General features: G+C 37.4%; 1 protein-coding gene across 1 annotated transcript in view; it reads right to left on the reverse strand.

Annotated features, from left to right (window-relative positions):
• Positions 1-16,847, reverse strand: part of PBRM1 (polybromo 1) — a 66,277-nt gene extending 49,430 nt beyond the window's left edge. Inside the window, 11 exon segments of the mRNA XM_035894851.1 lie at positions 1,327-1,418; positions 2,862-2,960; positions 5,780-5,865; positions 7,079-7,177; positions 7,955-8,023; positions 8,593-8,709; positions 9,415-9,558; positions 11,879-12,026; positions 12,603-12,700; positions 13,435-13,590; positions 16,822-16,847. Of these exon segments, the coding sequence (XP_035750744.1) occupies positions 1,327-1,418; positions 2,862-2,960; positions 5,780-5,865; positions 7,079-7,177; positions 7,955-8,023; positions 8,593-8,709; positions 9,415-9,558; positions 11,879-12,026; positions 12,603-12,700; positions 13,435-13,575 (1,093 nt within the window). The 5' untranslated portion in view covers positions 13,576-13,590; positions 16,822-16,847.
• Between the last annotated feature and the right edge of the window lie 13 nt (positions 16,848-16,860).

Raw genomic sequence — 16,860 nt, forward strand, 5'->3', positions numbered from 1 at the left:
AAAAAAATTACATTGCCTCTTAAGTCAATGCAATGAAGATAGGAGAGCTTCAACAGCAGCAAGGCAGAAATCTCAGATGCATACAAAAGGCCCCATGAAAGCGACAATAATGTCTGTGGTAAAGGGGACATCTGAAAGTGGTTAAATCATTTCAAGAATTTATATCGCATAAAGACATAAAAAGCTATGCATTTTTACAGAATTATGATTTGCAAAAATAGCAGCTAACAATCACGCTTAACCAAGCTAATAAATACTCCTCACACCTCCCAGAAAGCTGTAGCTGTAACTGAAGCTGTAACTGAAGTCTAGACTAACCAGGAATAAAAATTCTTTTGCTTGCAGCAAGATCTAAAATGGCCAAAAAAATTCTACAGTACATCCATCCACTGGAAAACAGTGGTGAGTACAATTCAATTACCAGGTGTGAAATAAATGCCCAAAAAATATATATTGAAGAGATGCATCATTTCACATCAATACAGAAATAATATAAATAAAAAATAAAACAATGGTAGATATAGAAAAACATTTTGGAAACCTGCTCCAAGATGAATGCAAGGAAGTTACTGAGAATGTAACTATCAAGACAGGCTAACTTAAAAGACAACCTGTAACATCTTATGAACAATCCTGAAATATCTGATATAATGCATATTTCATGGCTTATATGCTTATAGTATAGTGCTAAAGCATGCTTACTATGAAACTAAGGATGCTGTATGAAGGCACGCCTTTTTATGTGCTTTTTTTTTCCACATAAACCTTCATGTGAGATTTCATGACTGCTAGACTAGACCAGCTACTTCTAAATTAAGTTCTAACATTTATCTATCCTTATACCTCATATATATCATTTTTACCTCAAAAAAAAAAAAAATCCACAACCTGGCAAGTACTGAGAAAACAGAATGGCGCAAGAGAGCACAAGCCAGTGTGAGCGAGTGAGATTTCTCTCAAACAATTGCAGCACCGTAAATCTCTTTACTGCAAGGAGCACCCAATGTCTTCTCCTGTTTTATATTAGAAGGAATAAAAACAAGCAACAGTTTCCTAAAGCTTGGGTAAGTATGCTTGAAAACATACACACTAAATTCAAAACATGCAAGCAAGTTTGTCCTACCCTATCTTACCAGCTGTACATTTATAAATTCACACTTAGAGGAAATAGGGATTGGATTTAACCAAATTACATGCTGAGTTTGGAAACACTGCAAAATATTTTTGAAATAAAGATATTTGAATGCATCGGGAGCTCTACAGTTTTGCTTATTCCAAACATTTAATTAAAGAAAATAAACAGAGAAACTGCATTTCAGTTCCTACCAGCCAAAGCTGCATCCTCATCACTTTCTGATCCATATTGCAATGCCATGGTTATTGCTGATAAGCGATCCCCTTGGGCTGATCTTTTGTTGCTATAAAAAAGAGGAAAAAAAAAAGTGCAAAATTAAAAAAGAAAAAAGGGTTATCATGTTAACCATTAACAGTCACCCAGAGTGTGTAAGCAGACAAGCGAAGCTCATGACCGCTGCCTACGTTATCAGGAATACAGACATGACTACGCAAGAAAAGACTGGAGCCCCTAACTAGAGAAACTGTTAACAACCCATGAGTCTGCCTCTATTTTAAGAGGTGATCCATCAAACTGAGAACTGGACACACAATCAGAAAGCTAGATCTAGCTCAAGCTGTCTGTCTTCTGTCCTATTTTGAATACCTGAGTATTTGAATTATTGAGGGAGAAGGGGGATGGTAAAAAGTCCCTCCCAATTAATTACTTTGTTATTTGATCCTGTTTTATAGGGATTTGTCTACATGCAGGAATTCAGCATGCTACAAGCCCTATATGCTATCTTCCCTCGTTTCCCCATCCCCACCATAGGCATTTTCAGCATACAGAGTGCTGAAGAGTATGTGAAGCAGCTTCCTCTGCTTTCCAGGGGGAGGATAACAGTATCCATATTGGCTATGGTCTCACAAAGACTTCTTCAGCATCCCTCTCTTCCTACCTGTTGTCCCAAACCTGGGGCACAGCATTTCATACCTACACTGTAGGCTATGCCTGACAATCTGCTTTTTTACTAGATCAGCTCTTTAAGCATCTCCAGCAACGGGCTCAACCTTGCCCCATGGGAGCAAAGTGAAGACTGGGAAAAAAGCAGATGGGTTGCTTAAAATGACACCAACTCTGTACAAATGCTCAATCCCTTAAAGACCCTTGCGTCTACTGTGTTAAACCATGGTTTCAGAGCATACATGCAGGGAATTAGCCAGGAGTAGTACTGTTCCAAGACAGTAACTCACAGACTGCAGACATGAGACCTCTGCTAGGTACCAAAATTTTCAACTGATGACTGAAAGAACAAACCAGAAAGCCTTCAGTAATCCAGTCTACCCAGCAAGTTTGCCATTATTGCATTTGGGAAGCATTTCTTTCTTTTTACAGTCTTCACTGGTTTCTATCATCCATCTCTAAATTATTTAGTCCTACTTATTATTTCTTTTTAGTCTCCAAATATAATGTTTCTAGGTTTACAACACATTTCCCTGTTATTTTTCACCTGCTTTATTTTGTAAGGAAGCTTAACATATTGTTCTTCAGAATATTTCCAAGGAAATAATTGCATGCAGATTATTTCATAACAGGTGTCTTGAAATGTTAAATGTAAAATCAAACATGGTAGAGTAATTACAGCAAAGTAACTTATTAAATCATACTTAGTAGATATTTGCCTGGAATATATTTGAATCTCAAATATTCTAAAAAAGAAAAAACAAATCCAAACCCCAAAATTTTAAATTTAGTATTTCCATATGATGATGACCCAGCTTTTCCTCCAAGTCCACAATTTACTTACCGATAATATTTGTTAGAAGAATTTCTCTCATCACCAACACTGCCTTTACCCTGTGAGGAAGGACCTGTCAGCTTGGAAGCAGTCAAATTTGATGGAGTCCTTAAGGCAGAAGAGACAAGCCAAGGAAAGGGGAAAAAAAGAGGCCCACCTTAGACCCAAGAAAAGACGCAGCAAGGATAAAGCTTTTTACAGAATTACATTGACAGATCAGCCAAAAAGTTCAGAGACAGATATAAAATGTTTTAAAGCTAAAAGTAATACTAAGATACATTCAATGCCCCAGCATTAATATCAATTTTGTTTATAAAGTCAGAGGAAGGCAACATTTAGATTGAGGATTAATAGCTATACACACAGCTCAGCCTACAATAGCAGTGAAAGCAGCCAACAAAACTTTCCTTAGCATCTAGATAAAGCTAATCATACAAATTCAATCATATTTTATCAATATTTAAAAAAATCAGTCAAGTTGCTTGACAGTGCATATTATCAAGCAACTTCATTTTGTCACTTTATTTAAGGGAGGACAGTTAAATGCACCAACAAAGAGCAATTTAGTATGACAAAGGATACAATGAACTCCACGGCAGAAAAGCATGATTTTTGACACAGAGGCAACATGTCTGTAGAACTTAGGTTAGTAGCGTGATGATGAATTTGAGCCTGATCCATCAATGATAAAGAAAACCAGATGTAAATTCAGAAGAATACAGTAAATTAATTTCAAATTAACTTATGGGGGTATTTTACCAAATCAGCAATAGGTAAAGGAGACCCCTCTTTGAAACAATTAAGCAGTTAGAAATTTAAATTAAAAACAATGATTCTGTGATGCAGATTCAGAAGAAAAAACAAAAAAAAAAAAAAGGAATAATGGTTTGGTAAAAAAAGCAGCCAGTGAAATACAGAACAGCAGGTGAAAGATTTGGTTTTCATGATACTTTTCTCTCACCCTGAAATTCTTTGCATTCAGCCCAATATTACTGTAGCCCAATTCAGGCTTTTTTTTTTTTTTTCCTCCAAGTTAGAGAAACAAAGAAGGGAGCTGTCAATTATTCTGTCATTCAGCTTACATCACGATTTGCAGGACTATTGAGAACAGTACATAACAGAACATCTAGAAAAAGGTGGACGAGAAGTGGAAATGGGTTGGCAGTGCAAGAGAGGAATTCAGCTAACAAATATCAGTGTGATTTATCTGTCATCCCTTCTTATGCAAACAGCTTTATTTTGAAGAAAAACAGTTAAGCCTCAAAATTAAACATGACACACACTTGCGACATCCTGAGCTTCATCAATGGCCAACACAGTGAGAAAAATAAAATAAAATCACAATTTAAAGTAGAACACCTCTATGCCTGTATGTAATTCTCGTTACTGCAAAGCAAACATACGTCCATTCAATGCCTGTAGAATCAAGGTCTTCCAGCACTACGCATAGTTTTAAGAAGGGCAATTGTTAAAATGTGTCAGGAATTACTCCCTAACAGTATTTCTGCTTTTATATTTTTACATGCTCCAACAATGATTCACCCAAACATGGGAAGCATACTAATGCTGAACAAATGAACCAGAAAAACCGCTATATAGGTTGAATCTCTCAAAACACCAAATAGTATAAATCAATCAGGTAACTTCCATTTCTTTCACACATAATAATCCTAGGCAATACTTTTAATACTGACACCATCTACATGTTTTTCAGACCACAAAAAAACTTAAACTGCCTTTCAGTAAAGTAAGGGAGCGCTAGTGTTCTCAGTTGTACCATACAAACCTTTGCAGGAAAGGACAGCAGCTATCTACCAGCACCAAATACCAGTAAACAGCTCAAATACATACGGAGAGACCAGCTTGTAAGGAGTTTGCTAAGTCCTTGGATGACTTGCAAGATGTTGCTTTATTTTTTTTAGAGACAGCTCATACTGGCAAATAATACCTAAACCTACTTCTGAGTGTTGCTCAGAAGTAAAAAGTTTATATGAGAATAAATCTAATTGCATTTCAGATAAGAAAGTATAAAATGACTGCATCACTTCTCTGTACACCACAGATTTTCACAAGAAGAAAATTCTGTTTCCTAAATAAAATCATTCCATGAAATAAATAGAGCTATCAAAAGTGTTCAAGTCTAAACCTGTGCTTAACTAGTTAATAAGTCCAGATCTCAGAGGTGTCCTGCACCTCTCTTCATAGCTAGAAATTGGTTTTCAAACGGAGTTTACAGAATCATAGAATCATAGAATTGTTTAGGTTGGAAAAGACCTTTAAGATCATCAAGTCCAACCGTTAACCTAACGTTGCCATCCCACCACTAAAACATGTCCCCAAGCACCTCGTCTGCCTGGCTTTTAAATATCTCCAGGGATGGGGACTTGACCACTTCCCTGGGCAGCCCATTCCAGTGCCTGACAACCCTTTCTGTGAAGAAAGGATTTTTCCTGATGTCTAACCTAATGTGGACTTCCCTCTAAGTATCTGTTGCCTGATGTCTTGTTCCTGTGTTTCTGCCCCTACCTAATTAATTGTGAGCTCTTATGTTTCAGCTCCTAACCAGATTCAAGAATATCCAACATTTTCATAAAGCAAAGCACAAAGCAGCACCTTGTTCCTCACTATTCCTTTTCTGTTATTAACTTATAAACACATATGGTGGAAGTTGGCCATAGCTTAAGTTATAAAAGATCCACTGACACTATTTTTCACAATCAAGTACATCACAGAAATATTTCACCACAGAAATATTGTGATAAAAAGTTTCCTTCCAAAAACTATTTTATAATTCATTACTTTTAAAACAACAATAAAGTAAGTTTTCAAGCAATTATTTCCCACCATATTCTCCATGACAAAATTAAGGGAATGTCTACAGAGGTTTTCTTTATATGAGATTACAAAAAGAACTCTATTTGCAGTACCTGATTCGGAGACTTGACTTGGCCAACTCACTGTGTTCAATTTCAGCCTTTTTCATATTAAATATTTTTTTAATCGCATTTGCATCCTGTCAATTAAAAGAATTTTTTTGTTTAATGTTGAAAATTAAGAATGTTATAGTCAGGTATATCCATCTATCTAACAATCTAAAACAAAAGTGAAGGGGGTTTTACATTTAGATATAAAACAATTTTGCATCAGAAATGAAGCACAGAACAAAGTCTGACTGAAATACGCCTGCAGTGGCCTGTAAAAACTGAATAGAATAGCTGAGTAGCTTCGAGCTCATTTTTTGTCACATCCTTTAGAAAGAGTCCCAAACCTACAATTTGCAAATACACATGAATACCATTTCAAACTATACAGACCACTGAGTTTCTGTGCCTTTGCAATCCGTTACTACCATTACCGAGCTTTACAATGCTTGCTCTCCCTCTCTCTCATTCTACATCCATGGACTGGATACTCGGAGTAACAGTTCACAAAATAGAGCACGAGTTTTGAGTGAGGTTACGAGCGTGAGTAATGTCGGTAGGAACTGAAACTACAATCCAAACAGAAGTACAACTGGCAAAGTCCAAGAACCACTTACATAATAACATCATACATATACGAGGTCTCTCACTACAAAGGCCTTCAAAGCCGAGCACAGAAGGGAATCGTTTACCACTGAAATTCTCTTACTTCCAGAGCACATGGAAACAGCGATGTGACAATTTCTACACAAAATGCTGGTGAATGAAGTATGAAAGAGATAGGAGGTGCGATTTGGTCACAAAAATATGGCTAAAAGGAGGAGGATCTTCAAAAACTATGCAAAGAAGGCGTGACTGGTTTTCAAGTTTATGATGAAAACTATGAACAGTTCTTGCAATATGGAAAGAGGTAACAGCTGAGTATTGCCACTATCACTCGAATCTGTGGTTTCAGCCATTTCAACTTCAAATTACAACTACAGTGATCCTCCATTCCTCCAAAGAAGTCATGTAACTCATATCCCCGAGATAAAATTTAATTGGAAAGAAATCATATACCCCAAGAAAAAAAAAATTACATACACCCCAACTATACTAAAAGGAATACAAAAAAGGCCACTAATAAAATATAAATATGCCACTAATATAAATATAAAATAGGAATATAAAAGCCACTAATAGCTATTTTTTAAAAAAGGCAAACAGAGTCTTTAGGGCCTTATGCTAAAGATTCATTTAAGGATTTATCAGCATAGAAGGTAGTAAAGAAAATCTGAACTCAGACTATGAACAACTGAAACTAACCTTGAATACTTGTGATCCAGGCTCATTGTAGGTTTTGGCATTCTTTGCCAGAAGATCTATATCCTTTGCCATTGCATGAATGCTTTTATAAGTTCCATTCTATACAACAAAAACCAGAACTGGTTAAGTGACAATCTTCAGACAGCATGAGAACTAAGTCAATAGTGAAAAGCAAAGAGAATTCATATAGAATAAAGGGAACATTTACAAAAAAACAAGAACATATTTGTAAGGAGAACAGGTAAGTATCTGGAAAAAGTCATCAAAAAAAAAAGTAACAAAAGTGCTAAGTCCTTACAGCACTTACAAATGCTAAGTAAAAGATTGAAAAAATACTTAATACATTTGATTATCTTAATGTTGAAGGATTCTGACAAAATGTTATTTTACCTTTATTCTCTAGTTCAGTTAGACAATGTGCTATCCCTCACTATTATACAAAATGCTAGAATTACAGAACAATATTTAAAATTACTGGAGAAGTAAGATGAAAAATGCACCAGTACAAAACATCTATTTATAGCACTAGAACAAAAGTAGGTGATGATAATGCACGACCAAGCTTCAATACCTCGATGTTTTACATTAGCAGTACTTGCCAAGGAACTACTTTAAACCATTAAACATCAGGGAACCCAAGATATTCAGGCTCAATGCCAGCACACTACAGTTTACAATGCTTGATCTTCAAAACAGCTACTTCTGCAGCATTAACTCAGGACAGAACATTAAATCAGCATAGCGTTCAGATTTTTAAGTAGCAGGGGGAAAACACATTGCCCTTCCTACAGCCATAAACTTTGGCTTTTAACAATTTTAGAATGCTTACTGTTAAGCAAGTCTGTACTATGGCACATTAGTATGCTTATACTGTACCTGTATCCTTTGGGCAATAGTTTTAAGATCTATGGGCTCCTTTATTATTGCATAATAATCTGGATATTGCTGGAAAACAAAAATAATTTATGTATTACTATAAACAGCCACAAAGCTATTGTTCTAATACCTCAGAGAACGAGCTATTAGATGAATTGCAGATACGAACAGTGTAAGCTTCGTAAACACAGCACTTCAATTTGGGTGAGCCAGATCATAAGGCAGATACAAGGAATTATAATTCATCAATAAACTGACATAAAGGAACAGTTCTGTCTGAAAGCCAAATACGTGGTGACAGTCTTCAGAGTATTTATTTTGCTGGTTAAACTTGTTACACCACACCCCGAAACAGAACAGTGAAATCAGACATATTTAAAAAGATTAAAAACTGCACCAAAAAAACCCAATTAAATAAACTGGCAGAACAGGGCAAGCCCCAATCTGCAATGAAGGGCTGAGAAAAGTGGGTGGGAGCAAAGAAGAGAGGGAAGCTCTAAAAGCAGCTGGAGTTTGCCATTCATGAGACAGTAAGAAAGAACTGCATCCTGATTGTGCCTAGCATAGTGTATAACATCAGTTATATAAATGCCCAGGCTTCCAACTTAGAACACAACCAATATTATTAAGATACCCACCACTTTAGAAGGAAGTTTCTGAAACAGTTCACTTATGAGGCGTCCTGATGGGTTTGTGGCAACAGCTACAGCTTCAAGAAGCTGTTCAAGAATTTCCTTCAGGTAACCTGGAGATGACTAATATAAGAAATGAAATCACAAGAAATTTTAATAGCAGCCATAGTGGAGTGCTTCAAGTTGCACTGAAATATATAAATTTACTTTTCAAAGACAGAAAAAAAATCAGCTATAAAACATGGATGCAACCTTTGAAAACAACATTGTTTATGCATTTAGGTAAAGTGCATGAGAAAACTTTAATTTCACATTTGCACTGCAGACCATCAGGCATACATTACATATTGTTAGAATAGACCTGGCTGTCAACATTAATGAAAACACACATCCCTACATCACAAAAACCAGATAAGCCCAAACTTCCTATCATCATATCTGGCTTATAAAACACTCCAGGAACTGCTGCACTAAGTGCATGAGACACACGCTAGAAAATGATGTCAGTAGACATGAAGCTTGCTTGCATCAAACATCAATGCTGGCATGATATCAAGCACACATCGTATTAGTTTCCACTAAACCAGAACTATGTTTTATCCATATGAGAAAACCTCGTAACCTTTCTTTGCTAGGCAAAAGTGAAACACACATACAATGCTGTGAAATTATTAACGAATAAACTTGTATAAAAAATACCTCCTGGGGCACAATTTAACTATGAAAAGACTTAATGCTTTTTCACATATGGAGGCCAATCTCCCTCTCAGAGTCAGCTGACATAAACAGCCGTGGCCTTCTCCAACAGAAGCTGTCACACCCACTTACTAATTCAGAATTTGTGCCTTGATTGTCGTGTCCTTCCTCATCTTCATCTTCCTCCTCAGCATCACCTTTTTGAACAAATTCATTTTTTGTGCGCAAATACAACTCCCATAATTTGCAGGCAGCTTTATATTCAGGAGAATCAGGCTGCAAAACCAAATCAAACATTCTACTCAAAATTCAGATCATTCTTATCTGAAGTACATTTATAAATTATTAGTTGAAAGGTATTAAAAGCATTAAATAAATAATAGAAAACCTGGGAAATTCCTGCTTCAGTCGTTCTTTAGCAGAGATGTGAAGAATTGCAATAAGCACTAGAAAATATAACCTCTATCACTCCAAAGCATCCAAGTCTTTCAGAAAACTTAGCAATAAAATTACTTGGGTTGAGGCTTGGACAAGCCTATCAGATGAATCTGGAGAAATCATTAGGTTTTGTTGTGGCATAACACTACTGGCATTTAAAATAGACTAAATATCAGTATGCCATAAATGTGACTTAAGCCGATACTGCTGCCATTGTGTGGCACTTAAAAATTAATGTCTATGGAAGGAGAATGCCAATAAATGTGCCAGTATCTTTGAAAGCACTGCAATGATTTACACTCTTCCATAACTCAGCAGTAAATGTGAAACTCCAAAGAACTTGACAACATGCTACCACCTGGGTACATCTAGGTATATTTTTTTTGGAAGAGCTTGAAGCAGTAGTCAGCAAATTAAGTTTTGTAAATACTGAGTTGCTAGCAGCAGACAAGCATGTGCCTATTAACTTTACTACTTAGGAACATTACCCAGAAAAAAGTCTACTTTTCCACTCTTTCTTATTTTTCTTTCCCTTTACTCTGTCACTCAACCTCTATTTCAGGTATTTCTGCAGATATGTCATCTTACTACTGCTGATTACGCTCTTCTGCACTCTTTCAATCTCTGACAGCTTGTAATACAAATGAGAAACTGACATGAAAACTATTCTTAAGCTTACCTTATTAGGCTTAAATATTCTGAAGACATTAGACCAGGTGTTAATTCTGAGGAAAAGGTTTAAAGGGTATTCTGCTCCACTAGTCTGCTTCCTTCTATATTAATGCAAGATGCTCAAAAGTGTAACACTTGAACCAAAATACTAAAATAACAAAGGTTGCCATTCTAATCTAACATTGCCAGTAAAACACCTGCTGCAATAAAGACCTTGACAATGAATCAGCCGTCCCTGTTTTATATGCGTCATTGGAACTGCCGTAGGTAAGATAAAAGATGAAAAAAGAAGAGGTTATGTTTGTGTGCCATACCTGCAGCTCACAAGTCCGTACTTCTCTGGAAATGTCAACATTCCTTCATCCTAGAATGATGGCTACCTATTTCTATTCTACACGTAGTATTTTTACAATACAGGTGTAATTTTGAGTCCGCTATTCTGTAGGCAAAGGCAGTGCATTTTCTGTAAAACCTTAATCATCCTTTCCTGCCATCAAGTCCTCCCCCATCACGTAGAAACCACGAGAAGGCCAACATTAATGGACGAGTGCCTTGCAAAGCTTCAGGAGTACACAATGAATTTGGAAATCTTTATACTTTTTCTACTGTAACCAGAATGTGCAAATGCATTAATCCATAAATCCGATTGTTTTTTCAAAAAGCTACACACAGCCGTAAACAAAACAAACACTGCTTTTCTGAATGTCACCTGGTTACACTGGTTGGGTTATTCAGAAAGCAATCATTTGGATCATCTCCAAAGTCAAAGATATATGAAAGGCAATATTAGCCATGTTAGATTTGGTGCATCATCTCAGTCACTACATACAGTTTCACTGTTTTAGGTATTTAACATAGCCTTCCATTAAATGAGATTTATCCAATTTTTTCCCACTTCCTTATGGCAACTGCAATAAAAACCATTAACGTCTGAAATAAAACACCCAGTTTGGGCGAATGGACATGGGGGTTGCACCCTTGATGAAATACATTGGTACATACACTCACAATCTGTCATCACTGACCATGATAACCAATGTGCTTTTCTGCATATTATTAAGTGGCCAATGGAACAGAAAGATTCAACACTCCTACTGTATGCTTGCTGTTACTTACAAACTCTTGCTTTTGGGGGGGAAAAAAAAATATCTTTTTGTATTTCAAAAGGTCACATGGAGTGTGTTGTAAAACAGGAAGACTTTGATAGAAGAATATTTTTCTCAGTTTACATCTCTATTTTTGCTTTCTGCCTCTTTTGGAAAACTGCATGAAGACCCTCCCCACATTATTTTATGGATTTTCACAGAAAAATTGCTATAGTAGGACATCTTCCAAAGATACAGTCAGCCTTACAGAAAAGCATGCAAATAACTGCAATGTGTGGTTTTCTCTTACCAATAATAAAGTTTTTTGGCCAAGGAAGAACTTGAACATATTTCTACCACTTTTACAATGAATTTGAGCCTTTTATATGTATTGTCCTCACCTTATAGTACGCCTTTGCGTTGTTAAAGAGAAGTTGAAAATCAGCAGTCAGCACATTCACATCATCGTATTCCTCCATCTTCAGCTTTTGTTGGATTTTCATTAAGTCAATTGGCTGAGAGACCACTTCATAATAATCTGGCTGATTTCTGTTGCAATGGCAAAAACAGGGATTATATTCCAAGCAGTAAAACCAAAACCACAGCACTAAAGTTTGTATGTGTCTATGACTAAATAAAACAAAGAAAGTTCCAATACATTTTTACTACAGCTAAAAGATCTGGACGGTGGTCTATCTGTAGGCTTTCTTTATTACATGCTTTGTTATCATCCTCAGCTTTCCGAGTTTAAGAAAAAATTCAGTCTCTTACATTATCTACTGCATTTTCAAGGGCCACTTCTATTATCTTCCCAAGATATGCCCTTAGTATTACATTTCACCACTTAAGTGGAATATTTTATAGTCAAAACCAGATGTTTTAGGCAAGTGTCACAAGAAGTATTTTAAATCAATTCAGTATATTCTTTTTTGACTGAAAAAGGGCACCAATGTTAGCACGTCCCATTGAATAACTACATCAAATAATTGGATTAAACACTGGTGTGAAACTATGACAAATTTAGCTCAAATTTTTCACAGCTATTAATGCTGAAGTATTCCTCAATACGCACTTACTCCCTGATTAAGTCTCAGGTTCAAGGCTTAACCAGAACCACGATCTTACCTTCGCTTCGGTGCCCTAATGAAAAGCTCACAAAGGAGCCTGCCTTGTTCATCTTTGTAATCTCTGATGGTGTTGTAAAGTTCATGGCATACAGCGATCTAAAATGCAAGAACAATTAAGTAATGAAAAAGGAGAAAAAGTTAAGGATGTAACAAATCAAAGCCTGCTTACAATGAGAAACACAAGCTGCCAATCCACAGCATGCTCTAAAGCAGAACTGTGATCTCATACTTTAGAACAATACCTGACAAACATGCCAGGTACTGCAGAATTTTAATTTTTTTTTTTTTAACATAGGCAGCTTTCTTTCAATGCTAATTCCAAGTAAAACACCCAAAATGTAAATTAACTCAGTACAATTCTCTCCAAGTTATAGACATCTAAAACAATGACAGGGGTTCTTCTGCCCTGCAATTAATTAAAATAAGACTGTTAACTCAAAGGCATAACAGAGACATTGCACACTTTAGCAATCACTGCCTGTGCCACTTATAATTCCCCACTTATCTCTCTCTGCATTTGCTATTCAGACAGCTCTTAACTTCTGTACGTTATGATTTCAGCTCCTCCTCCAACATCCTTCCATCTGCTGAAATCATCATCAAAAGAAAAGAAAAGCAGCAAAAGAAAAATGAGAAAAAGATGAAACTGGGGAGACAAGAACAAGCCAAAGTTGAACGAGATCCTAAACAAAGCTTAGCCAAGGCAGCAAGGCATTCAGGGCCAGTGTATATATATTACATATGATCATCCATTATACAATCCAGTATTTCCCAGACAGGGATACAGTATCCCCCCCAAAAAAAGTTGTGCATAATGAGAAAGTACTAACAGGATCTACAGTTGGGAGATTGGAAAGTCTCCTCCTCTTTCTGCTTGGGCCTGGTATATTCGTGGAGTGGTGGCCATCATCAAAGTCTCCTCCACTGACGCTGCTGGAAGGCGAGGTAGCTCTTCGCCTCTTGGAACCCATGGAATCCAACTTCTTCTATAATGAAGAGAGATGTTCTTAAACTCGTGGCATTGCATCCAAACTCTCTGGTGACAGCTAACTATGAAGCTAGCAATGCTTTAGGATGAGTCACATATGTTCACTACATGCTGCAGTTCAGTTAAGGCATATATCTAAACACTGGCTTTTTGAAAATTGGCAGGAGTAAAGGGAAATCAAAATGGTCCTGCAGTTTTATAGTCACTGATGACAGCAATGTCAGAAGACCACAGCGATGAAGATGAATTTAGCAGCTCTTACTAGGATACATTCTTAAACTATCTACGTTTTGATACCTCATCCCATGCATGATAACTAAGCGAGAACTGCTGTTTTGAAGGAAAGAGCTGTACAGAGACAAGTGCACAGCTCTGGTGTAAAAGCACATAATTCCATGCCAAAATAAAAAAAAAAATAAAATAAAATCAACAAACAAAAAACCCCACGAGCAAAACAAATCACAAACTAAAATTCAAACAGCTACTGAATACCTTGTCTTAGATTCAAGCCATAAAAAGGTGACCTACCACTTCCACTTTATGTGTAGGATGAATGGCTCAATCATCAAGAAGTAGAAAAAGCCACCTCCTTTTTTTTGGCCATAGTTTTCCATTTATCAACACAAACAGTGACAAATGAAAAACCATCATCCAACAACTATGGTGATTTACGGAACAAGTTGTTGGCTCTTTCCCAACTTCAAGCGACAGCATCATAAAAATATCTTTATTTGTAGCTGTCTCAAATGCTGAAGACAGAATAGATCCATCTATCCCAGAGGCCCATACTAATTTTCCAACCAAATCAAAGAATTTCTTCTAGGAAGCGCTCAACTGATTTACAAGGTATGGCAGCACAACATAACCGCATTAAAGCATTTACGTTAGAAACAGAATTAATTTCAAGCACACAAATGAGATTAATAAGGCAGAAATAATTAACAGTTAGGATAAAGAAAAGCAAAAGCCTAAGGCAGAGAAACGGAGAGAATGGTGCACATACAATCAATAATTTACCAGATTTACCAGAGTACAACCAGCACCTCGAAAAGCCAGTCTCCTCATAGTGTCTTATGGCCAAGTACAGATACTGGGAGAAGGTAACGCTCTAAGAGCAGCAAATCAGCAATGGTGTTAGTACAGTCAAAGCTGGAAGACAAGGAAAAGGAAAGAGAGAGAGAAGAAAATTGAGAGTAGCTAGATTATTAAATATTAGTCATAAATATAGATAATTAAAGAATAAAGTCAAAGAATAAATTGAATAATGACAGTGACAGAGAAAAAAAAGCAAGAAACAGAAGGTAACTTTTTTTAGCCCAGAAGAAACTCTACAAAGTAATTTTGTACACAGAATGCTAGACATTTCTGTCATTTTTACAGTAAAAACACATTTCTCTAATGTTCCTGAATACATATTACAGATTTCACAGCCACTTGCAAGAGAATGATTCATCGAGCAGAGCGGGGAGTAAACAGAAGCAATATCTAACCTGAGAGTAAAAACCAGAAAGCAGTAAAACTTACAGAATTTAAGGTTAAGAAACATTTAACAGACTCTCTAGTGATGATGCACCTCCATCAGTCTTCAGAGTGGATTTTTATCCTCATAAGTAAGCAACATTAAGGAACCAGCCATACAGGTTCACAGGTTCACCTGTCTCAATTTCTAAGCAGTCTCCAACTCTGTTTTTTTATTTTTCAGAAATTCCATGCGAAACGTACAGAACCTTTTTACAGCAAAATGATTGCTTCTGTTTAATTCATAGAGCTATTGTCTTCAGTAAAACCCTAGAGAGACTGTTTTCCTGTTCGGTATTATGGACATTTTCATTAACATGCACATACAGAGAATCTTTGTGCTTTATTAGCAGGCAGTTCATCTCAGGAATGGACGACCAGCCTGTTGCTTTTGGCACTGCCTCCAACTTCTAGCCGAGCGCTACACTGTCAAAAGGCTAACACCAGGCGTGCGCTGATGGGGAGGCTGCTAGAAAACACAAGTTCTTGGTTGTGAAAGAAAAGCAGGAGGGACTACTGAAATCAGTAATTCTGGCACATCCAGGAACCCAAAAGTACACTCAGTCCAATCCCATCCTGAAATAAAGATTCTGGGAGCCCCCAACCAGCACCTGCCTGCAAACTGCATACAGGCTTCTCCATGTCTGTTATCCGAGGCTCTCAGCGGTACGCAGACGCTGGTGTATGCCTGTGCAATCCAGACACCTGGCCATTCTGTACACAGCCTCCAAGACCACTTATCTCCTCTAACAACCGAGGAAGGTGCAAAACTCATATCGCATCATGAATACTCAGCGAGAGAACTGCTTACGTCAAACTCCTACTGAACGCCAGGCTCCAAAATGCAAACTTCTCTCTAGATCTTCATGCCCATAAACACAGATAACCCTGCCTCGCACAGAAACGTGTTCTGTTTTAGTGAAGGACGTGTCTCCTAGACTTTCTTCTACCATGTAGCTGCTAGCTCACAAGACTCTAAACAGTCGCACCAAGAGTCTCCACCCCTACAAAAAAAGCCATCTCCTGCACCACAGGAGCTTGGGCGCCCTCTTAATGATTGCTCACATTGTCCATAAAAACATCACATAACCATAGACATGTCTATAAGAAATGCTTTGGCCGTTACTAATATACATGCATACTAATAGATATACAAGAGATGATTGCCTCTCCTGAAAGCTGTACTACTGCTCACCACAAGCACTACCCAGTCTAGCCTCGTTAAAGGAGCAGTTTTTACGTGCCTTTGAGATAACACACTTAAATCAAGCCAAGGAGGTTCTACCACACATTTCATTTTCTGCCTCCAAGTAGAAAAAAAGCTAAAAGCCAACAGATACCACGGAAAGTATTTTATCGTTATCAGGATCTCCCGCGTTTCAACAGAAATACTCAATAAATCATGGTAAATTTAGCAAACGGAACAAGGGAGGGAAACACAGCCAGAATTTCCCCAATTACTGATCACACTGAAACCAGCTACAACACAGGAAAAGGGGGACGGCAGCAAACCAGACACTAGAAAAGGGCAAAGCTGGTGAAGAAGCGAGAGGCGCAGCACATCGATTGTTTTATCAACGCTGGGACAAGAAGCAAAGAGGCAAAACACGTAATTTCCCCCAACCGTCCCGCCGGCGGGCCCCCGCCCGCACCCTGCCCGGTTTCTGGGGCGGTGGCGTTGGCCGGAGAAGAAGGGGGCAAAGAAAAACACCTTCTCTGGCACCGGACCAGCCTGGGCCCTGACGGCCTG

The sequence above is a fragment of the Egretta garzetta genome, unplaced genomic scaffold (genome assembly GCF_000687185.1).
Source record: "Egretta garzetta isolate BGI_Z169 unplaced genomic scaffold, ASM68718v1 scaffold215, whole genome shotgun sequence".
NCBI classification, from domain to species: Eukaryota; Metazoa; Chordata; class Aves; order Pelecaniformes; family Ardeidae; genus Egretta; species Egretta garzetta.